The sequence below is a fragment of the Ruditapes philippinarum genome, unplaced genomic scaffold (assembly GCF_026571515.1).
Source record: "Ruditapes philippinarum isolate M1 unplaced genomic scaffold, ASM2657151v2 ctg2001_1_1_1_1, whole genome shotgun sequence".
NCBI classification, from domain to species: Eukaryota; Metazoa; Mollusca; class Bivalvia; order Venerida; family Veneridae; genus Ruditapes; species Ruditapes philippinarum.
This window is the reverse complement of record NW_026859709.1, coordinates 111,430-137,614: the sequence shown is the minus strand read 5'-3', so window position 1 is coordinate 137,614 and position 26,185 is coordinate 111,430. Positions and strand designations below refer to the sequence as shown.

The 26,185-nt window shown below is 32.8% G+C and overlaps 2 protein-coding genes across 4 annotated transcripts in view; both read left to right on the top strand.

The window, feature by feature from the left end:
• Positions 1-26,185, top strand: part of LOC132757585 (inactive tyrosine-protein kinase 7-like) — a 121,489-nt gene that overhangs the window by 81,948 nt on the left and 13,356 nt on the right. For all 3 annotated transcript variants that reach the window (XM_060748902.1, XM_060748904.1, XM_060748903.1), the window contains 4 exons: positions 3,300-3,429; positions 9,698-9,864; positions 19,608-19,747; positions 24,486-24,633. In XM_060748902.1, the coding sequence (XP_060604885.1) occupies positions 3,300-3,429; positions 9,698-9,864; positions 19,608-19,747; positions 24,486-24,633 (585 nt within the window). The remainder of the gene's footprint in view (positions 1-3,299; positions 3,430-9,697; positions 9,865-19,607; positions 19,748-24,485; positions 24,634-26,185) is intronic.
• On the top strand, positions 14,006-18,335 carry LOC132757584 (uncharacterized). Its single transcript, XM_060748901.1, has 2 exons — positions 14,006-15,139; positions 16,822-18,335. The coding sequence occupies exons 1-2, from the start codon at positions 15,071-15,073 to the stop codon at positions 18,001-18,003; spliced, it is 1,251 nt and encodes a 416-aa protein (XP_060604884.1). The 5' UTR covers positions 14,006-15,070; the 3' UTR covers positions 18,004-18,335.

The following is a 26,185-nucleotide window of genomic DNA, read 5'->3' as shown; positions in this document are numbered from 1 at the left end:
TTAATACCAAATGCATGAATTCTCCTTCAATTTAAATATTAAATGGTAGAATGTTAATATATTTGACAATGTTAAGATGTGGGTGGGGAGCTTTCATTGACTCTCTATGCTGGCAGACTCCTACAAGGCTGCATTAATACACCAAAATTTAAGTGGAAAAATGTGCTCAATAATTAAATGTGTGCTATTTGTATAGTAGTTTTGTCAGGGAATGATTTAAGAGTCTGCATTGGCAATCATTCATGCTGTGAACCTCAGCTACTTAAAGTGTAAGTTTTGAGCACCTTGTTAAAATACAACTGTACGCTCAAAATTCTCAGCTTCCTCCAATACAAACTGTCAGTACTGGTATAATAGTTCACGGCAGTTTTTTACTGGTTTGATAAAGTGTAGTTGGTGGTGGTTAAACCTCCTGAGCATGGCAGTAAGCCACATTGAATTTACCAGAGCACAGTTCAGCCACTGTATCGTTCATGGGCTGCGGGCTTGCTGTCAACTGTCAAGTTAACGTTTGCATTACTTAATACAGGTTTGAAATTATGATGGCTGATTTCTGCCATTTCGTATCTTCCTCAAAAGTAGAAGGCGATTCTTTAGTCTTTAACTGTTGTTCTGGTAAAGGTTTGATCCTTAAGGAGAGATTTTTTTTAAAGGACTATTTCCTACTATTTAATGGTATATCAGTACTGGAAAACATTCATGTATGTTCATATTTGTATTATGCATGTATTAAATGTTTTGTAGCTAAGGGACACTTGCTTTGTCTTTTAAACTCTTTCTATCAGAAATTACTAAAAAAATGATTGTATTTTCTATTGTACAATTTATTCTGCTGTAAGTTTACTTGTCTATTATCAGAATGATAGTATATAATCATAATAAATATACAGAACATAATAAATAAATCCTTACAAGTGTATTACGGTGGCATGTTCAAATCAGGAATGTCAGTGTTGTCCTCTTTGATATTTGCATAAAATATTCAAAATATGTTTCAATTTACACAGGCAGAAAATAAAATAAATTGGGGAAATGCATTCCTTCTGACTTTATATATCTATTACAATTTAAAGTGTAATCATGCCTGATGTCTTTAAGACAAGCGTTTAATAGTGTATGGCATTTCACATTAAACTTCACCTTTGTATGTTACTGGTTGCCATTTAATATTTATTACCACAAGCTGAATTAACTTCTGATTTATAACTGTATTAGCTGATGCAGGCCTTTTATAATTTGATTCGAGTGAAACCCATGCTAAAACTGTTAAGTATGGATGTTAAGTGTGGTATTTTACTGGTGGTAGACCTGCGAAATTTAATATAGATACCAGAGATTAAATATAGATATAGTTTTTTTTTCTATTTATGAACCTGAAAAGTTTTGAAGGGGTAGAATTTTATAGTTGGTTGCCTGTGGTTTATGCCGACTTTTTTATCCTTGGTCTTTCCTGTTCTTCTGTCACACATATTGTTTCTTAGATACTGTCCTTCATTTAAATTTATCTCATATATTTGTTTTCTTAGTAACATTAAAGTGCATTGGTCAAGTGTCTGTAATTCCACAAATAAGTATTTTGATAGTATCTGGTACCTTTCATGATAACAAACAACAAAATAATCATATGGATGTTGTTGTTTATTGTGAGATACATGATCTGATATGACATATCTTTATATAGCAGATAATAAATTGTTCTAGAAGAAAATATTATTATTTATCTTGTAAATGTCCATACAAAACCACTTAAAACTTTATCAACATATTTTTTTATATTAACTTATATTTTAAATGAGGCTCATATTTCATTTTTTTTTTTTTTTTTGGACACATTTAAGATGAACACAGAGGTTTTTTATCAATGTGGCATATTTTCTTCCCAGGTCCGATACTCGTGCCTGTGCTAGGAAAGATCATAGGCAGCATAGATATAACTTCTGGTTATTTTAGAGACAGGCACACAAAAAGTTAGACCTCCCATCACCTTACTTGTTAGCTTCCTGTTTGTTGAAATGAATTCCTAGATATTTGATTATGAATAGATAGTAATATAGATTAAAACACCTATAAAATAAAACATTGTCAATAATTGGACCTGTAAGTGTGTACTTTTAGTGGATTAACCGAATTAATGATAATGAAGTTAAGTAGATACACTCAAAGCTTGATTATGGCTTCCTGGGTAATGTATCTTCTGAAATAACAGATAATTATTCATTAAAAAAACAGCGGGTCTTTATAAATTTCATGAAAAGTTTGACGATGATTGTAATAGATCTGTATGCCGCCATTTTACAGTCGAGCTAAAATATGCACCTTCGAGTGGATTGACCAGTCTGCTTAATTTGAAAATCTTGATCTTGAAAAGCCCTTATGCTTATAATCGAATGTTCCAAAGTTGAAACAGGGGCATGTCCAACATGCAATTTAGGGGTTATGCGATGTTTATTACCCCTTGCTTTGGGCTACTGAATTAATCCATGCTACCATTATGCAGACCAAAATCAGCCCCACTCATTGGTGCTATCTGATCATGGTCTGAATTCATTGCTATTCAATCATAGCATATTTTAAATTTTCCCTTAAAATGTTAATGGTTTTGTCCAGATTGAAAGATGGACAAGTCCATTTAAAAAATTTAGTGTAGTAAGGGTTAATAAGTGGATTGAAATTTTCAAGCATGGTGGTATATTTTAGTCTATTTTTGTTATTATATCCTGTATTTCAGCATCCTTAGGAAAGATGTACGATAAGCAATTTTTATAGTTATACGTATAAGTGTTAAAATCTAAGCATCATGAAGATTAAGCCTTGAAAATGTTAAAATATGTGGCACTTGACATGATTAATGATACATTATAGCAGAATATATTATAATTGCTAAGGAAAAATGGGTCTTTATCGGGCCTGAGTCTGTACGACTGAAAAATTACGAACATCATAATGATCCCGTTCAAGTACCGTAAGTGAAAGCTCGTTAAAAACATATCAAATACTTGAACATGAATATCTGTAGGTGAAAAATCATGCAAAAAATATAAATAAAAGATAAAATTTAATATTTCAGATTTTTGTGGGTTGTTTAAATTTACCTCAGAAAAATGAAAGTGGTTTCTGTAATAGTTGGTAATTATCATTAATTCTTTGTAGTTGTCAATCCTTATGCAGAATGCATTAAAGGGAAATGTACTTATTATAACATTATTGATTAAATATAAGTGTTTTTCAGCCTCAACAGGTTGAACTAATGGGCTTGGAAAAATTGTATTTTATGCTTTACATTTATATTTTATTTTCAGATCTTGGCGATTTCGATGTGAACACATTCGAGCCACGTTTGATATCAAGTTTTCCAATGGTTATTCCGTTGCGAGAGCCGTTCTATGTAAAAACATTTATTCCTGATGGTAAACCAGCTCCATCATTTAGGTACGTACATTAACAATTTAAACAGCCTATGCCACACTGACCAGTCTGCATTTTCATGTTGCCTGACAAAATGCTATACTGTAAGCTACTGAAATACCACCATCTTGGGGTTACTTATGTCGGCGGCGTCTGTGTCGGCGGCGTCGTTGTCGTTGTTGTGTCGCCTTGAAAAGGTTAATATAGGGGTTACTTTTGTCGGCGGCATCGGCGCGTCTGTGTCGGCGGCGTCGTTGTCGGCGTCCCCTAAAGCTTGTCCGGAGCATAACTCAGTCACTATAAGTCTGATTGACTTAAAACTTGGTATGCATGCTTCTTTCAATAACCCAAAGTGCAGTGCACAAGGACCGGTACTCTGCATTTCTTATTTTTTGAGTTATTGCCCTTTGTTAATTTTCATACTTTAATTTTGTCCGGGCCATTTCTCTTCAACTAAAAAAGCTATGGACTTGAAACTTCATAGGATGATAGATCTCATTAAGAAGAAGTGCAGTGCACAAGAACCGGTACTCTGCACTTCTTAATTTTTGAGTTATTGCCCTTTGTTAATTTTCATACTTTAATTTTGTCCGGGCCATTTCTCTTCAACTAAAAAAGCTATGGACTTGAAACTTCATAGGATGATAGGTCTCATTAAGAAGAAGTGCAGTGCACAAGAACAGGTACTCTGCATTTCTTATTTTTTGAGTTATTGCCCTTTGTTTATTTTCATACTTTAATTTTGTCCGGGCCATTTCTCCTTAAGTATAAAAGCTATGGACTTGAAACTTCATAGGATGATAGATCTCATTAAGAAGAAGTGCAGTGCACAAGAATCGGTACTCTGCATTTCTTATTTTTTGAGTTATGGCCCTTTGTTAATTATACCCCCGCACAACAAAGTTGTAAGGGGGGTATACTGGAATCAGCTTGTCCGGCCGTCCGTCCGGCTGTCCGTTGGTTTTTTCTTGTCCGCCCAATAACTTAAGATTCCTTTGACCCTTAGTCTTCATATTTGGCATGGAGGTTAGTCATGATTAGTAGATGACCCTATTGATTTTGAGGTCACTGGGTCAAAGGTCAAGGTCACAGGGGCCTTGACTTCAAAAAGCTTGTCCGCCCAATAACTTAAGATTCCTTTGACCTACAGTCTTCATATTTGGCATGGAGGTTAGTCATGATTAGTAGATGACCCCTATTGATTTTGAGGTCACTGGGTCAAAGGTCAAGGTCACAGGGGCCTTGACTTCAAAAAGCTTGTCCGCCCAATAACTTAAGATTCCTTTGACCTACAGTCTTCATATTTGGCATGGAGGTTAGTCATGATTAGTAGATGACCCCTATTGATTTTGAGGTCACTAGGTCAAAGGTCAAGGTCACAGGGGCCTAACTTCAAAAAACTTGTCCGCCCAATAACTTAAGATTCCTTTGACCTACAGTCTTCATATTTGGCATGGAGGTTAGTCATGATTAGTAAATGACCCCTATTGATTTTGAGGTCACCAGGTCAAAGGTCAAGGTCACAGGGACTTTGACTTCGAAAAGTTTGTCTGCCCAATAACTTAAGATTCCTTTGACCCACAGTCTTCATATTTGGCATGGATGTTGATCATGATTAGTAGATGACCCCCTATTGATTTTGAGGTCACTGGATCAAAGGTCAAGGTCATAGGGACTTTGACTTCAAAAAGTTTGTCCACCCATTAACTTAAGATTCCTTTGACCCACAGTCTTCATATTTGGCATGGATGTTGATCATGACTATAAGGTGACCCCTATTGATTTTGAGGTCACTGGGTCAAAGGTCAAGGTCCCAGGGACCTTGACAAAAAAAGCTTTTCTTCTCAATTGCTAAAGAATGTCCTGTCTGCAATGTATTGATTTTGACATTTTCACATTTGAAGCATGTAGAATACATAACTTAGCAATGCACTGGCTTAGTAACCTCAGACAGGGAGGTTGTCCTTGAGCTCTAAATGGCCATTGTTGATTCTGACAAAGTGGTATGCGGGGGTATTCACGCCATGATAGTGGCAGTTCTAGTTTTCATACTTAATTTTTGTCCAGGCCATTTCTCCGAAAGTATAAAAGTTATGGACTTGAAACTTCATAGGATGATAGATCTCATTAAGAAAAAGTGCAGTGCATAAGAACTGATACTCTGCATTTCTTATTTTTTGAGTTATTGCCCTTTGTTGATTTTCTTACTTTATTTTTGTCCTGGTCATTTCTCCACAAGTATGAAAGCTATGGACTTGAAACATCATAGAATGATAGATCTTATTGATAAGAAATGCAGTGCACAGAAACTGCTGCTCTGCACTTATTTTTTTTTAGTTATTGCCCTTTGTTATTTTTCATATTTCATTTTTGTCCTGGCCATTTCTCCTAAACTACATTGTTCACAAGGCGACACATCCGACTCGCGGAGTTCTAGTATTTATCAATTTTGACCTGACACCAACCAATACTAGTGTCACATGAAGAAAAATGGTTGTGACCTGATTAGGGGCAGACACCTTAACCAATAGGCCACCGCTCCCTGCTTACCTCAATCTTACAACAGTGTCAAAAATTCAAACACGAATTTACACAATTTAACACAAATTTAATAGGGGACTAAAAGAGCTACCATTTGTCAATCATGTCTTCGGCATTAAAATTTTGTTTAATGAAAAGCTGAATGTTATTAAGTCAATAAGTTAAGGACTTAGTTATGTTAATAATGGGACGTCCCCTTCTTATATCAGGTTTTAATTTTAGTCTGATAGATTAAATCTGGAATTTATCATAAATTCAGTGCTGAAGTTACAAAATCATGAATACAGTTTATTTATCATGCTCTAAAATATATCATGAATAATGTATTTTATTCTATGGTAGAGCCAATCAAAACGAATGATGAAGTAAGATTTTTTTACTTTTATCTGTAAACATTAAAACTATCGGGTAAAAGTATTAATATAACAAATATAGGTACTCTTTATTGCTTACAAGACACAAAAATATCATTAAATATTACCACAAAATCTAATACCATGCATCAAAATGAGAAATTTAAAATTTCCAAATGCATTTTAATTAGATTTCAAATGATTAAAGATGTCTTGAGCAAAGTTCTAAATAAATTCTGCTTACTTACAGGAATATGAATAAAAAAACTGAAGATTTTATATCTAGTTCGAATATTTTCCTCAATTAATTTATCAAGGGGGATAATTCTTATCAGATTTGATGCCAGTTAGGGGGCTTGAATTCCACACTGAAATTAATCAAGATTGAGCTTTGAGAAATTATAACGAGATTATGGGAATTAAAATGTCAAAGAAACTGTGTTTAACCAGGATTTCTTTCAAAGAATACTGGAATTGTAAGTAAGTTTTTATCATATACTGATATACATTTTCCTAGTCTTAAAATGAACATTCAGTTTTGTCTGGGTTGTTTAAAAGATGGCTAATCTTCAAATGCATAAGTATCAAACAATCAAATCATAGTCATTCTCATTCATTTTCACATTTTCACTTATAATTTACTTTATAATTTAACATGTACCGGTATTTTTAATAACACAAAGATGCCTGTAAAAAAAATTTCTTAACTTTTCATTGTGATCTGACAGGACCTGAAATAAAATATTATATTTTTAATGGACTTGTTCAGCTTTCCATTTGGACAAAACTATTTATCAATTTTAAAGAAAATGTCAAAATAAAATACTGACTGAATATCAAACAGTGCAGACCATGATCAGACAGCCAGGATGGGCCGGGTGATCTTGGTCCGCACTGGTCACATGGAGAGACTGCAGGTTAAGGGTTTAAAATGCTCTATTTTATCAATACTCAATTCAAAGCATGGCAAAGTCATTCATGAAAATTTGACTCTGAAAGGACAAACTGTTATCAAAATAAAAAAGAAATCGTTGAATATGTTCCTTATTATAATACAAACTTGTAAATTTAGCTCCTTTGTAGATTTTCATAATCTTATCATTATTTGATGTTTGTAAAATTAAGTTTCCTATTACTTCGAATCCAAATTTGCCTTCAAACAATCTGGCTTAATTTAATTGTACTTACATTTCTTTTGATACTAAAGAAGTTGAGACTTTAATCATGCTGAGTTTAAGGCGAGGAAAGGTAAATCTGTAGGAAATCGGAATCAAGTGCGGATCTATTGTAATTAGGAGCCATTAGCTATTTTATCTTTGTCATTATTGTACCATTTAGGTAGCCGCCTTATGCACATAGGAAACAAAGCCCGCAGCTTATTCAATGTGCATAAAGACTTAATATATATCTAACCAAGATAAATGTTTATGTGAAATAGGTACCCTCGCTTAACGATCCATTTACATGCAATTCCATCATCATTGCTTTATATACACCGTCAACATTTGAAATAACTCATTAATTCCTGAACAATAACTCTTTAGCGGAACCATGGAAAGAAAACATTACTCAAGGTCGGCTAATCTTGACGTTTAAAATGCAAACTTTTATGATGTATGAGTTTATGGGTAACGGTTTACTTTGTTGGAAGCAATTTATCAGATAAATTAATGCATTATGTTTTGGATTGTTAATTTTATGGATAGACTTGGAACTGAAAGCTGTTTAAATAAAGGACATGAAAAGAAAGCATTTTTTTGTGGTATTTTTTTCTTGGGCTGGTTTTACATTAATCTAACACCTTGATTACATAATCTCTAAAACCGGAACAGATTTTCGAGAGCCTTTCTAAATGCTATTGTAACAAAACAATTCTGTTTTATCCTCAGAACATACAGGTGCTGTTAAAAAAAGAATAAACATGTATTCTTTCTCTCCAGGTCTGTTGTTTTATAATTAGAGAACATTCAAAAAAGTTAAACTTCTTATATTTTTTTTAAATCTATACATCAAGTCATTGACATCGTCTATTTTGTGAGTACTGAAAGAGAATTCCCTGAAGCATTTATTGTGCTAACACTAACAGATCTACAGCAGTGCAGATTAAATACCCCAAGCCACCCACTTACACACACGGTCATTAAAATTGAAGGAGGGTATATGATTTATTAACAAATTAGTTTTTACGAACTCACCTGATGATGGCAAAATATAAACTGCTAGCCAACTATGAGCTGGACCATTTGGTTAGAGAAAATAAAACAAATCGGCCCAAATCTCCTGTAAATACCATAATCCAGTAAAATACCACAATCCAGTGATTTAATAGTTATGCTGGGATATAAAAGTGTAGATTTTGAGAAAGGATATTGAGAGGGTATAAGGACAGGGAGTGGTAAACTCAACACTATCATGTTTGTTGTTTCTATGGTGTTGGCTTGTTGTTGTGGAAACATTGAGCTGTTTTTACTAGAGATAAGTGTTGATGAGCCATCAACTATTGGTTTGATCCTCTAGCTCTATCTCAGAGGTATCATTCTACCAGATAACCATCTTTCAGCCATTTACCATCGGAAAACATTGACTGTAATCAAATCTTGAGATGTACGGAGGAGATGTATGTCTGCTCCAGCCAGGAGTCTGCCAGGATGATTTGTTTTTAAGACCAGTTTACTATCTTCATACTGTATTTCATTCCATTAGCCATGTAATGTTTCTGGAGTCTGTGATTAGCATTTGATTTTACATTAACATAGATAAAATAGCTGATCATTGATTATGTAAATACCTAGACAATGTCCAGTACTTTATGTAAATATCATTTGTATTATGTTATAAGCATGGACACAAAGGAAACTTACCAGAAAAAACCAACATGGGTCTATAAGTATGTCAGGGTTGAGTTTGAATATCTAAACCAGAATAATGTATAGACATTGAAATTGATTAAAATTGATTAGAAAAACTTGTCCAGAGTGGTTCTTGTGGAGAAGTTGTTGGTAATTTGCAGACAATTCACTGAATCATTATGAGAACTTGTTGATTTACTTTTGCAACTCACATATTATTGAAATACTTTTTAATTGCAAAGGAGTGATAATGCTATTGCAGCTAAACCCTCCAACTTCTCAATTTCTTTAATGGACTTTAATAGGTTCAGGTTTGAATTTGTCCATTACAAATTTTGAGGATACCATGCTAAGTCACCCAACAGTAATGAGCCTGGATAGACAGTATATGGTTGTGCAGACTGGCCTTTAGTGTTGGCAGAGGCTAATTACTCTCAGTTCCAGCAGGGTAGGAGTTAAGTTTTAAGTTTAGTCACTCAAATGTTTATTTTTGTTAATAATTATTTAGATAAATTATAACAATAAATATAACAACCATTATATTGACAGGTGGTTGAACAAGAATGACATGCCTATATTAGATACTGGAGCAATTAGGACTGTGGAAAGTAGTTTGTTTTTTGAGGATCCGCAACAGATTGATTCAGGAAACTACACATTCATTGTAAACAACACTGCCGGTGAAAAACGACAAACAGTTTGGATCATAGTTTCAGGTATGAATCTTTGCTTGTTCTTTCAATTGTCTCACTGAGCAACTTGTGCTCATATGTGAGATTTTATGATAGCTCAATGTCTGTTGTCCATTGTAATCCATTTTTCTTGTCATTGTCTTTAACCCTTTCCCCCATGAGCATATTGTGAAAAATGGCCATTTTCACTGAAAAGCCTCCTCTCACAAGTTCAAACTGCTATGAAACTATGAAAAATGCTTCAATACTAATCAAACTTGGCACAAATGTTGACTGGACCATTGCCTTTGTAACGACATGCTCAGTCTTAAATTTCCTGTTACCATGGCAACGAGGGGACATCTCAAAATTGCCAAAAATCACTTTTTTGCCTCGATTTTTTCCATCAAAATTTATTTCAAAGTGCTGCAACTTCTTAAGGGATTGAGATAGAGTCAAAGGCTTTTCAGCGTTGGTTACACGTTATCGTATGATCGACCTGGGGTCATTTAAAGCCTCTCACAAGTCCAAAATTTTCTTGGCGATGAGGGGGACTCCGCCCCCCTTCAAACCCCCCAAACAGAAGGGGGCACATCCCCCTTCTGGCAACCCCCTGATGTAATATTTGGATGGGGGACGGCGCCGAAAAAATGGTCAATTTTTTTAACAACATTTCTCAAACGAAAAACAGTGTTTGGGGCCTGAATAGGGCATTTTTTCAATGTTTGAGGCCTCAAAAGGGGGGGGGGGGTAAAAAAGCCGTCGAAACACGCTTATATAAGGGAAAAGGTTAAACAACATCTTTCATTCACAGGAATCACTACAAAAGTGATATATCGGTAACTGGTAAAAACAAATTATTTAAATATAAGTTGTGGGAGCCAAGAATTGATTTTAAAAAATTAACTGTTAAAAAATCTGGAATATATATTTCATGATTCTTTCTTGGTATTTTTTGATTTTTTGAATAATCACAAGATGGAATAAAAGTTTTTATAGTTTAAAGTTTAGCTTTTTATTGCATCCCCATCTCTAATGTAAAAATTAAAACATTTTTATCTGTCACGTAGTGCACTGGGATTTAACTTTTGTGCCTGTTAAAATTTTATTTGATAATTCCAACTGTGAATTTGTTAAAAATACTTCATATTTATTGTTAAATAATTCACTGTAAGGAATGGTTTTAAGTTATATAATATATTACACTTAAAGTAATGCATTTAATCTATAAAAATCCTCATAAAGTCTGAAAATGTTCAGATTTAAACTGCAGTAAGTATTAAAGAAACGATTTTCATGCCCAGTTTAAAAATATTTTAGTAATAAAATATGCTAGGCGGTAAGTGAAATAAAAACAAATTATTATACAAAGGGGAAATGAAACATTAGTAAGTTATCAGCAATTTTATGAGGTTTCACGATACTCGCGAGGTCAGGGGTCAATTTAATGTTGTAGCATGATAAACCAGTGTCTGGTAGAACTTGCAGACGGCAATGCAAGAGGCACTGTTGGCACGTGCTAATAAATAAAATAGAACAAGCAGAAACTTGATGCAAAATTATCAGATATTATATCATTCCGTAGATAGACGTAGCATCGGTGATTGACAGGTGTGATAGAGTAACCGAGGAACGATATAATAACTGTTTCTTGTGTTACCTGTCAAAATATTTGAGAACGTTTTCTCAACAAGTAAAAACAACGAAAAACTACCGAAATGTGTCAGTTACAAGTTTTTGTGACATTAAATCCGTCAGAGATTCATAAAACTGTTATACGCTATGCTAATTCGTAAGATTTAATTTTCATTTGCGATGTATTTTATGATAAAACGAAAGAAAATAGATTTACGTAGAGGTATACGTTATGATAGGTAAAAAACTGAAAGTTTTGATAATAAACTTTGGGTGTTCTCGACAATTTGGTTCATTAACGATTATGTTTTTTTAAAAGTGTTTAATATGAAACCTTTGTTTTATGAATTAATTTTTTTTTTTGCTTTTTATAACAAATTTGTGGATGGAGATGATGACCTTAAGTGGGGGACATAATTAATTATATAATTTTAAGTAATGCACAGTGTCTTGAACTCTGGGAACAAAAATACAGTTTGATAAATGTTAATGAAAGTAAAATTTACATTAAAATGATAGTAAATAATGATGATATCACATTTGATGTATTATAAAGTAGAAGTTTTGTTTTCTCATATTTTTGTTGAAGAGAAACCTTTAACTCTTTAGATATGTGTAATGAACTTTCCCTACTTTCAACTGGACCTGTCCATTGATTGTAAAAGGGATATCTAAATCATATCTCTGACAATATAAAGATATTTTGTCACGTTGTACATACGTAGGCCAGCACTATCCATCCATCGTTGCTAGCATTCACAAAATGTATATTATTTGATATCAAAATAAAATTAATTTGTATGTTTCCAATTTTATTGATACTTGGTGATAAAAAAGGTCTTAACCCATTATGCTGTGATAGATAAATTTGCAGAATATTTACCAGATCAATGAGCAATCGAGAAGTACAATTAACTACCCTTAATCTGCTAAATTTGTGTAATGCCTGCGTATGAATTTGGAACAGTCCACTTCAAAATTTAGGGATAATAATAAAAAACAAATTAAGCTACCAACAGCATAGTGCTGGGCCAGACTGCATGGATGTGCAGGCTATTCTGTCAAAGACTATACTCACACTCAGTTAAATCAGGTTTTTGGTAGAGTATTTTGAAATTGGAAGGCAAAATATTCCAGTTAAAAAATGTACAATGTAAGTGATGATTTTATATACATTAATTGAATCCATCCTGTATCCATGGCTTTCCAGTGAACAGTAATGTACAAAGTTCTTAACATTTATGTACAAAGTTCTTTATTCTTGGATATTAAAAATGCGAAAAGGCATAAGTTTTAAGGGTAAAATAATCAGGCATGTTAAATGACAAGACATATTATATTAAAATATACATTATGCTTCCATTTACCGTTAATAGATACATTATTATCTGCTAATAAACAGTCATTTAAGAAAAGAATGACTGTCAGACTTTATTTTTGAAAATTGTCGGAAACAATCACCAGAAATTCCTCGTTTTATCCTTCACATTTTATACTCTTCTTTAATGTATATTTTAAAAGCTTCTACTCTAAAGAATGGGTAAATAAATAGGTTTTATTTTGGTGTAACTTTATCTGCAAGACAGGAAATTGTATGAAGATTGACTCTAAAATGCATTTGTTACGATCAGATAATTCAGAAGTACAGTAAAATCTGAATAACAGTAAATGCTTGAAAGCAAATCTACAAAATACTGCACTTCTTGCTGGAAACTGAAGATTTTATTTCAATGTTTAAAATTTGTAGTAGGTATGTCCAAAGGAATGTTGAAAAAGTAGGGATTTTGAACATTTTCAAGCAGGTTTTATTAAGATTTTTCAAATTGGTGAAATTTTACAGTCCGCGAAAAGTAGATCTCTATAGAATACATAATCTAAATTTAGATTTTCTATTGAATTGCTAAGGGTAGTGGTAGAAAATGTAAAATATTATCATTTCAAGTGATTTCTGGCTTTTAAATCCTGTATAATTTTGTGACAGACGAATAAATGTATATTTATGAGACCTTATATTTCATTCAGGTCTGGAACATTTATGTTTTGTTCTAGTCAAGAATCATATCATGTTACCATTTTATGATCTGTCTCCAATAAAAGCCCATATAACAGTCTACTCCCTGTGTGATTTGATATCATAATTTTATTGAACTACCACGTGACCAGATTTTCCATGAGAGAACGGAAACGTGAAGGTCAAGGTCATTACGGAAAAATTACTAGGAAAGGGTCGTTCTTTAGATATAATACTGTGAAAAAATCGATAAATATTAAACGCGGAAAGTTGTTAATTTGGGAATAAAATAATTAACATCAGGAGTGAAATTTTAATTTGACACTTTTTTGTTTCAAAAAGACACTGATCAATCAATAAAAGTAACGGATTCAATTGGATTTTGTAATTTACAAATTCGACGAAAAATTGTGCATGGCCGAAATGCCCGAAATGAACAAATTGTCGGCTCAATTAAGAACGATTAAATGGGTGCAAGAATAAGCGCGAGTCAAAGCTGGGAAAGCCAGTGAGACCTCGGGAAATCTGGATGAATTTTAGCTCAGTAAATATTTATTGCGAAACGCAATTAAATAATGAACAATGTGTTTCACCCGAAATGGTAAACAATGGGGGAAATCCCCAGTCGCTAGAACGAGATGCTGGAGAAATTCCAGAACGAGGCTCGGAGCACATGGCGGCATGCGCAGACAGCAGTGGATTGTGGGGAAGGATTTCCTCAATGGAAGAATCTTTCCGGAAACGGGAAGAAGCGCAGACGGAAATCTTAGCAAATATAGTGCTGAACGTTGCAAAAATGCAACAAAATATGCAAAAAGAAAGAAATGGCCAACAGTCGATTATGACTGCAACGGAAAGCACCCCTGCTACAATAAATCACGATGGATTAGACGAATTGTTAAGTGAAACCGAAAGTACGGTAACGAGTGGTGACAACGTTGACAATGAATTTTTGGCAGACTTAATGAATGACTATGAAACTAAAACGCAGTTTGGGCCTAACGTAAATGAGACATTAGGGAAACTTGTTTGCAACGCTATCGACAGTGCGTTGCCAGAAGAAGAAGACAAAAAATTAAGAGAAAAATACCTAATCCCGGAAAACTGCCAAAACTTGAGAGTTCCCAAAGTTAACAGGGAATTATGGACTGCATTTAAGTTAAAACGAGCATCTGACTTGGCATTGCAATCAACACAGAGCTATTTGAGTTTAGCAATTGTACCAGTAATTAAATCTCTTGAACTGCTAATGGAAAAAGGGGACATTAAGAAAGTAAAAGAGTTGACCAAAGATACGTTTAGATTATTGGCTCAAGGCATTAATGTGGCTAATCGAAAGCGTAGGGCTCTTATAAGACCAGCAATACCAACAAAGTATCGCAAGGTGTGTGAAGGGGAAGAAAAAACCACAGAATTTCTCTTTGGTAATGACTTAGACTTAAAGGTGGAAAATTGTGAGAAGGAAGAAAAGCGTGCACAGAAATTAGGTGGCCACCAGAATAGTGTCACAACAAATAAATCGAAGCCTTTTTTAGGCCAACGATTCCCGAAAGGGAATCAATTTCAACCACCGCAACAGTCGAATCAAGGCAATTACAACCCATCATGGGGGAGAAATGCCCATCGAGGAAAATTCCAGGCCCAAAGAGGGGCATATTACAGGAAGAAATAACTGTAAGTAAAAATTTTCGAGTTATGAATACTCCCGAGAATTTTTATGGAGGAAAAATTTCAAAATTTGCAAAAAATTGGACAAAATTGTCTACTGATCCTTGGATATTAAACACGGTTTCTGGTTTTAGAATAGATTTAGATTCTAAGCCAACCCAGTTTTTTGTACCAAAAGCAATTAAATTGAATAACATTGAGAAAAATCTTGTGGATGTTGAAATTCAAAAATTTTTAGATAAGAAAATTATTGAAGAGGTTAGTTCGGACGAATGTGGTCAGTACTATTCTAACATATTCATGAGACCTAAGAAAGATGGTAGTGTGCGAATTATTTTGAACTTAAAAGCTTTCAATGATCATGTTACAAAGTGCCATTTTAAAATGGAAACTCTAAAATCGGCAATAGCTAATATTCAACCCAGGGATTATTTTGCGTCTATTGACTTAAAGGATGCATATTTTAGTGTTCCTATTCATGTTGAACATAGAAAATACCTTAGATTTATTTGGCAGAACAAACATTATCATTTTATAACTTTGCCACAAGGACTAGCGTGTAGCCCTCGGGTATTCACTAAATTGCTAAAACCAGTTTATGCATTTCTTAGAAAGAAAGGGTATTCTAACATACCTTATATTGATGATAGTTTGTTAAAAGCTAAAACATACCATTCCTGTGAACAGAATGTTTTAGAAACTATTAATATTATGGATAACTTGGGCTTTACAATACACCCTGAAAAATCTGTGTTTAAACCATCTCAAATAATTGTGTTTTTAGGATTCATTTTGAATTCAGAAAATATGACAGTAAAAATGACACCAGAACGAATTTCAAATTTAATCGAGTTATGTCAAAAAGTACTTACTCAGCAACATATTACTATTCGTGAATTTTCTAAAGTTATTGGGAAGATGGTGGCTAGTGAACCAGGGGTAGATTATGCTCCATTATTTTATAAAGATTTAGAACATGAAAAAGATGAGAAACTTGGTGTTTTCAAGGGTAAATTTGACCAAATGATAACATTAACAAATGAAAGTAAAGACATTTTATACAAATGGATACAATTTCTACCATTAGCGAAAAAACCTATTATAAGAAATGCCCCTGGTGTCATTTTATTCAGTGATTCAAGCAAAACAGGTTGGGGTGGAGTTAATAAAACAAACAATACAAATACTCGGGGATTATGGGATGAATTTGAAAAAGAGGAACATATTAATATTTTAGAACTTAAAGCAGCAATGTTTACTATACAATCGTTGGCTGCGGATGTTAAGAATGAACATTTGAGGATATATATGGATAATACAGTTGCAATTGCTTATATAAACAAATTTGGGGGGAAATCCTTAAATTTGCATAAAGTAGCTAAAGAAATTTGGTGGTGGTGCAAACAAAGGAATATCTGGTTAAGTGCCGCTCATATTCCAGGGAAAGATAACTATGAAGCAGATAGATTATCTAGACAAGTTAATGAAGATATAGAATGGCAGTTAAATCCGACATATTTTAAAATGTTAGAACAGAAAGTGGGAACATTTGACATAGATTTATTTGCTTCGCATTTGAATCACCAAATATCAAAATATGTATCTTATCAACCTGATGCTAAAGCATTCGCTGTTGATGCATTTACATTGTCATGGAATGAAAAAATTTATTTGTTTCCTCCTTTCAGTTTGATCAGTCACTGTCTTCAGAAAATAATCCTCGACAGAGTGAATTCAGCGGTATTGATTGCTCCATTATGGCCAACACAGGTGTGGTTCAGTCAATTATTACAACAGATTTGTGCCCAGTCGTACATTCTACCAAAACAACAAACGTTAATTCTGCCAAAAAATCCACACAAGCAACATCCTGTTCAGAAGATGCGACTGGGAGCCTTTGTCTTATCAGGGAACAGCTCCAAAACAGAGGCCTATCAGAAAAAACTATCGAAATTATTTTACAATCATGGAAAACATCAACAACAAAGCAGTATGGGTCTTATTTCAGAAAATGGCTGCTTTTTTCAAGTTCAAAACAAATTGATTCACTTAACCCATCTACAGTGACAGTTTTAGAATTTTTAACTGAATTATATGAAAGTGGGTTAGGCTATAGTGCTATCAATACAGCGAAATCTGCTATTTCATCTACATGCAAATTGATAAATGATAAAGATATTGGTAATGACATTCTGATTAAAAAGTTTATGAGAGGGTTATTCTCAATCAGACCAACTTTGCCTAAATATGACAATATTTGGGATGTAAATAAAGTGTTGCAATATATTTCTAGTCTTCCTAACAATAATGAACTGAGTTTATTACAACTGTCTCAAAAATTGTCAACTTTGTTTATGTTGTTAACCGGACAAAGATGTCAAACAATTCATTTAGTAAAATTGTCTGATTTACAGATTTGTAAAGAACAAGTAGTTTGTCACGTATCAGAATTAGTGAAACAGTCTAAACCTGGGTTACATGTGAAACCAATGCAAATTCGTAGATATTTCAATGATCCAAAATTATGTTTAGTGAATACATTGGAAACCTACATTATAATTACATCTAAACTTAGAGGGACTGAACTCAAATTGTTTATTTCAACTGTAAAACCCTTTAAGGCAGTGACTAAAACTACAGTTGCTAGATGGATAAAGCAATTAATGCAACAGTCTGGCATTGATGTGAACAAATTCGGTGTTCATAGTTGTCGTGCAGCATCAACATCAGCTGCTGCAAATAGAGGTGTTCAAATAGACTCTATAATGAAGGCAGCTGGATGGAGTTCAGCAAAAACGTTTGCTCTATACTATAACAAAACTGTTGAACAATCTTTTTCAGACGTAATTTTAGATGGTACAAACATTTGAAATAATGGTGGTTACATTATGAATTGTTTATTGTATGCGTTATTACAAAATGGAATTTTACACATTCAAGGGAGTTAATCAACATGTTCTAAATTAGTTTTATGTATAGCATTTGTCTCCCTTATTTTTGAGAAATGTATTGAATGATGTAAATATACTAGAGTAAATATATAGAAAAGATGTTTACAAGTTGTGAATTTTATTCAATTACAATTGTCTGAATACAAATAGGAAACTATATATTTACTGTTTTTGTTTAATAATAGATGATAAACTACTATTGCTTAGCTCTGAAATCTCATGGAAAATCTGGTCACGTGGTAGTTCAATAAAATTGGTAAATTAATCGAGACTTGTTGAAGATTGATTAAGATTTTATTGAACTACCAGTGACTTAGATTTTACATGCCCACCCATCAATATATATGGAATACACATTTTGGTTGCCCAACCCGAAGCAATTTAGTTTATCATTTATACAGTAGCTCTGAAGAATGACCTTGACCTTCACGTTTCCGTTCTCTCATGTAAAATCTAAGTCACTGGTAGTTCAATAAAATCTTAATCAATCTTCAACAAGTCTCGATTAATTTACCAATTTTACCATATATTCTTACAAGTCTTGGAATCATAACTCTGTGGAATTTGCTTGTCTACATAATACACCCTAGTGTTTTCACTGCAGTGAATTTAAAAAGCTGCTGTTCAGGGGAAAAAAACAACACCCCTGTGATGATATATTTCTGACACTGTTATCAAATAATCCATTTCTGGTATATACTGGTATATTAGAACAGTAGTGAGATGGTTGGGATATATCATGGTGTAAGTGTTGACAAACACTAGCCAGAGATTTGTGTACCCTTATCTACTGGGCATATTGAGAACAGACTCCTAGACTAATTGGAAATTATTCCCTCTATTATCAGTATAGAGGGCTTGGTCTTCTAGAATTTTTAGTTGTTGTCATTATCGGTACATGAAATCTAAAGGAATTTACAGAGAAAGGGCTTGAGAGTCATGCAATCTTTTTGAAAAGGCAGTTTACAGTATCAAATTTTACTCCATTTGCATGTTTGCCAATTCAACTATTGTTATCCATATATTTGTCTCCCACAGGCATCTTTCACTCTACTAATAGCAGTCCTGACATCAAGGATTTAATTTTGTTTCTGAGTTCTGTCTCAAATCTTAGGATTTTCATTGGTCAATGTACATTTTAAGCTGATTATTGACAATCAGATACCTGAGCCTATGGTCTCGGCTCCTGGTGTACTCATTTATTCTTTGCTGGGGTGAAGCAATATTTCTTGCTCAAGGAAAATTAGCTGTGTCCTTGTTAGGACTCAAACTAAAATGAAAATAGGACCTCCAGATTTTGAATATGTAGTACTTTTGACTGCCATTGCCTATTTTAATATATCCAAGAGAGTGTTAATATAACAAAGTTATTACCTTTCCTACATTCAGATGTCTTTGAAGTGCACATGTCCTACAGTTTGAAGGGATTCTAATATTAGAAATAAAATTTCATTACATTATGAATGATTATTTTATCTTTTTTTAAAGATTACAAAATTAATGTTGTTTCATTCATTTTTCAGTGCCACCAACTATACGCCGAGGACCGCAGTCCACTGAAATATCCGAGGGTCAGGATGTGGAGTTCACTTGTCAAATCTCGGGCACGCCTTACCCAGTTACAACCATCTTATGGCAGAAAGATAACCAATACATCAAAGTGGTAATTTATATCTTTAACATTGTCATGCAATACTTTTCAAGCTTGAAATTGTTAACATAGTTCATCACCATAGTGCAATAATAGGTTAACTCTTATTTAAATTATATAAGGAGTTAACCTATTACTGCACTAAAGTGACAAGTTGTAAGTATCAAATTCATTTATATGACACAATTTTACAGACTGGTATGAAAACCACTCACAATTGTTCTAATGCCAGCAAGAGTTTATTTCATGGAATAATGATATGTGCTATAAATACAAAAAGGAGTCAAATGTTAGAAGTCTGTTTGGCAATGCCAACAAATTTATACTTAGGTGGCACATAGAAAAATAGATAACAGTAAATATATTCACTTGCTAAAAAATTCTCTTTCATGGCCAGGAGAATGAAGATAGCCTCAGAAAGGTTGGTAGGAGAAAAACGGAAGTTTTGATGCAAGAATTCATTAGTTAGGAAAGTTGAGAAACAAAATTTAACATCTAAAAAAAATAATCAAAGTTATCTTAGATATGTCATTTATGTTTACATTAATTAACTATCTTGTGCCTAAATTTCCTGTGTGAGGTCAGTATGACTTTAAACAAAAGTATGAACTTGGCAAATGTTTGGTCTTGAAAATGGGAGAGGTGACCTGGTAGTGTAAAGGTCTATGCCAAACCACCCAGATATTTTAGATTCAAGCACCACTGGGGTCACGATCATGTTTCATCAGTTTTGGCTTGCCCAAGAAACAAGACTTGAAAGTTATTTCATCAACTTTGAATCTCTCTTAATTAACAATATCATTCTATTTATAGTTTGTATAATGGTATTGTCATGAAATTGGAACTGTTTATTGTTAATATAAAATGTTTTCATATAAAATTCCTAAAATTTAACTGCCAAAAGATTTTTTATCAGACTGCATCTGTATTTATTCAGGTTGTCCTGGCATAAGCAAATTCCTTTTTGTAACTAACATTCCAACGATTAAATTAATTTAACTAATTTATATAATATTATAGTTTGTTGTATTTAGGAAAGAAACTGAAAAAATTAAATATAGATTTGATATAAAGATTCTTAATAAATTATATGGATGTCTTAATAAATTATATGGATGTTTATAATACTGCACATTTGTAAAGTGGTTTTTCATTGGATAATTATGATGCTTATATGAATTATATTCATGGCTGATGTCAATATATGAAATAATTTCATTTTTTGTCAAATAAGAAACTTTGAAGTGTTATAAACTTGTTATAAAGATTCTTGAGAGGTTATATGACCATATATGAATTGTTATTGCAATATAATCTAAGCCATATATATATATATATATACAAACAATGAACTGTTCATGTAGGGCCATATAACCTGTCAAAAAATCTAAAATCTTTATAACTAATAATATAAATGGTTGTTTGCAATTTATAACCTTATTTGATGTTCAGGTTATATAATCACGAAAACAACTATTTATATAAAACCATATAAACTGTCAAAAATCTTTATACCTTATAATTATAATAATAATAATAATAATAATAATAATAATAATAATATATCAGTGTATATTGCTATTTATTATATACTTATAAATGAAATATTGAGTAATATTGATGAAATAAAATGTGTATTTTCAGTTTCCGTATTTTCACTGAAAAAAATTTATTTTTCACTGCAGTGAAACATATTTTCCGTATTTTCACTGGTGTCTTGCCGGACTACTTTCTTTTAAATTCTGCCAGTACACAAAATTTAAGGGAAAGGCTTTCAAATTTTAATGTCAAAAATGAGAAAAATGTATATAATAAACAGAAAATTCAAGTTTTTTCCATAAATACATGATGTATTTTCATCTTGTGGCATGAAAATTACCATATTTCACTCGTGGCTACCGCCACTCATGAAATATTTATTTTCATACCACTCGATGAAAATAAATCATGTATTTATAGAAAAAACTTGAATATCCTCTATATATCACATATATCATCATCAGCATAGTATATCATAATGAAATATTAATATTTTATTTCATTGCAAGTGTAACATTAGTATAAGTTCAGATATTTATTACAGTAAGTCACATTGTCAACTTATTTAAGAAAAAAATGTGATAATTAATTAATCATCTCATAAAGTCTCACACTGCCTCACAGCTACCAGTTTGAAAAACTGATTACCAAAATGTCAGGAAAACCAAAAAACATTAATACTCATTATGTTTAAGTCATGTTTTTTTCCTGTAAGATAACATTGGGAGAAAAGTAAGAGTTTTTTTTGGTTTTGTGTAGTAGTTTTTGTAAGGTTAATGTAGCATTGAAAACTGTAACCAAACTTCTTTTAACCTGTGTTGGGTAAAGGCAATTTTTTTTGTAATGTTTACAGTGCTATCCAAAGATAATTATACAAGATGTTCTTTGGGAAATAAAATTTGTTTTTGAAAAAATTATTCGAGCAGTCTGATTTGACACTATACCTTTTTTTTTAAGCTCTTTGATATTGAAACCCCTCCTGTTAAAATTGGACAGTTCCATTATTCAAAGAAGGCCCTTTTTGATATTGAAACCCCTCCTGTTCAAATTGGACAGTTCCATTATTCAAATGACAAGTCCATTGAACAAATTTGGTAGTGTAGAAGTGTATTGAGTTTTGATAATGCTTCATAATATGACATTTTACTCTGTGGCAGCAGCATTGCTTAAGGTCCTTTTTTTGGTCGAGTTTTTCTTTAGGAACTTTTGTACATACAATGCTAATCCAGCTCTAAAAAAAGCTTAGCACACTACTCCCATGACAGTTATTAGAATGTATATTATAACAATTTCATATCTTTTTATTAAACGAGTTTTATTTAAAAGTAGTGTGTCCGCCATTTTTGGAGTTTTCTGCCTTTATAATATTATTTTCATTTCATATAGACTTGCATCAAACTTGTCATAGAATTGTTATATAAAATATATGCCACCGTCAGACTCTGTTTGTTACACTTTCAAAGTCTTGTTTAACCCTTAACCTGCTGGAGACTTAGAGCAGTCTGACCTGAGGCTCTATACTGTTGGTAGCTCAATTTTTGTTAGTTGATATTGAAATCCCTTAAACTTCAAATGGACTGTTCCAAATTCAAATCAGGGCAAATACATTTTACAATGTTGGCAAGATAAGGGTGATATGAGTTTCTATGAAATATATGTACTTTTTAGACTATTGGATGGTAGAATATGACAGAGAGCTTTTGTAAGGCAGTATCTTTATACTACCTGGCTTTCATTTACTTTGTAAGGCTGCTAAAATCATTAGGATTTCCAACATGCATAAATCTCCGTCACAATGCTCGTCTGGTATCATTGAGGGACCATTAACCAGATTACGGTAGATATAACAGTCCACGTTCTTAGGCCTGTATCATAGCAATAAAGTAGTCCCGGAGGTTAAATGGCTAGATGTACGATTGTATAATTACTTTTTTTATTAAATTGTTTATTGTTACACTGATTAAACGCAACAGCAAAAAATTCGACTTCTCTTTGATATGTTCTTACATCTAAAATCTTCTATGATCTAACTGGAGATTGTGGTGGACTATTTTACAGATTATGTTATTTCAAGGAATGAGGAAATATACTTTTTATATGAAAGAAGATATTTATATGGGTGTTATTGTAGAAGATACACAACGATTTTAGTAAATCTGTATTAATCCACTCAGACAGTAAAACGTATGTGGGATTCTTGACTAATGTTTCGAGTCCCGTCATCATGTGATTACAGTAAGGAGAACAAATGAGACCTCGGAGCTATTTCTCTCAGAAATGATTATTTCTCGTTTCGTAATGAACCTCTTCTATATTATATGATTACAATATTTATTTTTATGTAGCACGCTTATATTAATCTTTTTCATTAGAAAGCTTGTTTTTATTAATGGCGACTGACTGCAGACGGCACATTAGTCTACTAAATACGTCGGCGAGAAATAGAATTTTAATTAGAGACATACACCCTTATTAATGTACACAAATTAATATTGTTTTGATGTGCAACATGAAAGATAAGAATTAAAAGGAATTTAAAGATTTCACAGGAAGTGATCCATCTTTTTTGCATTTTAAGCAGATTATCACAATTTAATGATAGCACGGGGAAAAAAAATGTCAGCATCTTTTTATTTTCTTTTCATTTTTAAAATTTCTGATTTATTACTACTATTGATAGAAATAAAACAGCTTTATTTTAATGAGTAACAGTTATTTGATGGAAGACACTTTGTCTGACTAAATTTCATTTGCATCCTTTGATACATGAGTGGAAGTTGATATGTAATTGTGTAGACCAGGTTTTTTTTTAACCCTGACCTATTTTTTTTACATGGGAGAAAAATGAGTATATAATACTAAAAGACAAAAAACAAGAAATAAAAGTATGAAGAAAAAAATCATATGGGAAATATGTGTTATGGCCATATACTTGTATTTTAAAAAAGAAATATTTCAGTTGTTTTTCTTTCCTTGTGAGAAACTATTATATGTACAAGCTACGTGTAAATTATGGTACTTTGACATCATTGTAATCTGCCTAAGTTAACCATTAGAACTGTAGTGAAAAAAGACCCATATCACTATATAATCAATATTAATATAATATTATTTTTAAAATTCCTTCAATTTTAAACAGAGGAATTCTAATTCAAAGCAGGGTAAATCTGTTATTCAGCAAGTTTGTAATCAGTTGTTTCTATTGCTTTAGGGATCATCAAGGCATTACATGAACTTGAAGACAGGGGAACTTCGTATTTCCATGGTAACAGAAGATGACAGGGGAGAATATTATTGTATAGTTAATACAACCGGCCAGAAACTGGTGCAGTCACTTCCTGCAAGACTGAGGGTGAAAAGTGAGTCAATTTTATTTGTTTTTTTTTTTCTGATTTTTTTATTACTTTGACACAATAGTTTTAATTTCATATACCCGGTAGTGATATTTCTGGTGGTAAATGACCAAAGATGCCCCTTCCCTCCACCATCTGAGAATATATGATACTTAGGCTGAAGAAGGCACTTCATCTACTAACTACAGTATAACCTCTTCAGAACAATACCCTTTGGTAGACCAAGATTTTGGTCATTGTTAAGAAATGTCAATCGAAAGAGGTTAAATATATTTTGTGAAGTTTTATCTTGGTCAGAACTGTAATTATTGTTACAAAGAGGTAATTGCTCTACAGAGGGTCACTCTAGAGAGGTTTTACTGTAGCTTGTTTTTGAGAGTTTATACTGTAGCTTGTTTTTGTGAGGTTATACTGTAGCTTGTTCTTTGAGAGGTTAAACTGTAGCTTGATTTTGAGAGGTTATCTGTAGCTTGTTTTTGAAAGGTTATACTGTAGCTTGTTTTTGAGAGGTTATACTGTATCTTGTTTTTGAGAGGTTATACTGTAGCTTGTTTTTAAGAGGTTATCTGTAGTTTGTTTTTGAGAGGTTATCTGTAGCTTGTTTTTGAGAGGTTATACTGTAGCTTGTTTTTGAGAGGTTATACTGTAGCTTGTTTTTGAGAGGTTATACTGTAGCTTGTTTTTGAGAGGTTATACTGAAGCTTGTTTTTGAGAGGTTATACTGTAGCTTGTTTTTGAGAGGTTATACTGTAGCTTGTTTTAAGCTTCACATGAGGAATTCACCATGTTAGGAGGTAGGAGGAATCGAAGTCAAAACTCAATGAGGGATAAGTGATTCCATCTCCATAATCTTAACCACTTTGTCATAGAGACTCCAGATAGTATAGTTTCATATCTTTGTGAGCAGAATGTAAGTCATAAGTCCTGTTTAGTTGATGTATCTTTTTCTCTGATGTTGATAAACATTAAATTAAAACTGGCTTAAAAAGAGAACCGGAAAGAAATGTTATCAGGTCTCTGTTCGTATGATTTATGTGTTTTGAAATGAGCGTAATGGAAAAGCATATCTTTTGTTGATGTATGTCAGACATGGATTTAATTTGCACTAAACAGGTGTTTGTATTTTACATTAAGGCATTCTAGAGTGCAAGGTAAAATACTGAGACTGTATTTACAAGTTAAGTTAAGGATGAGTTAACCCCCTTGAATCTTGTTGTGCTCTCCATTGTACTGTCTCCGTGCAGAAGCAGCAGTTATACATGTTATTTAGCAATTTAGCCATCATATCAAAACAGTATTAATGAGCCTTATGCTTTCATTGTTCTATTTTAATATTTTGCTATTGAAATCTCGTCAACTACTTACAGACTATTCCAAAACTTTCTCACAAGTTCATCCTGTTAAAGGCTAAGGGGTTAAAGAATGGAAATTCTTATCTTTATAACAGGCACTCGAAAAATATTTTCAGTCACTCGTATTACAGGATGAGTAGCTTCTAAATCCAATGTGCAGACTCTGCCTGCATACTGTTCTTTTAAATTCTACTTGTAATAATGAG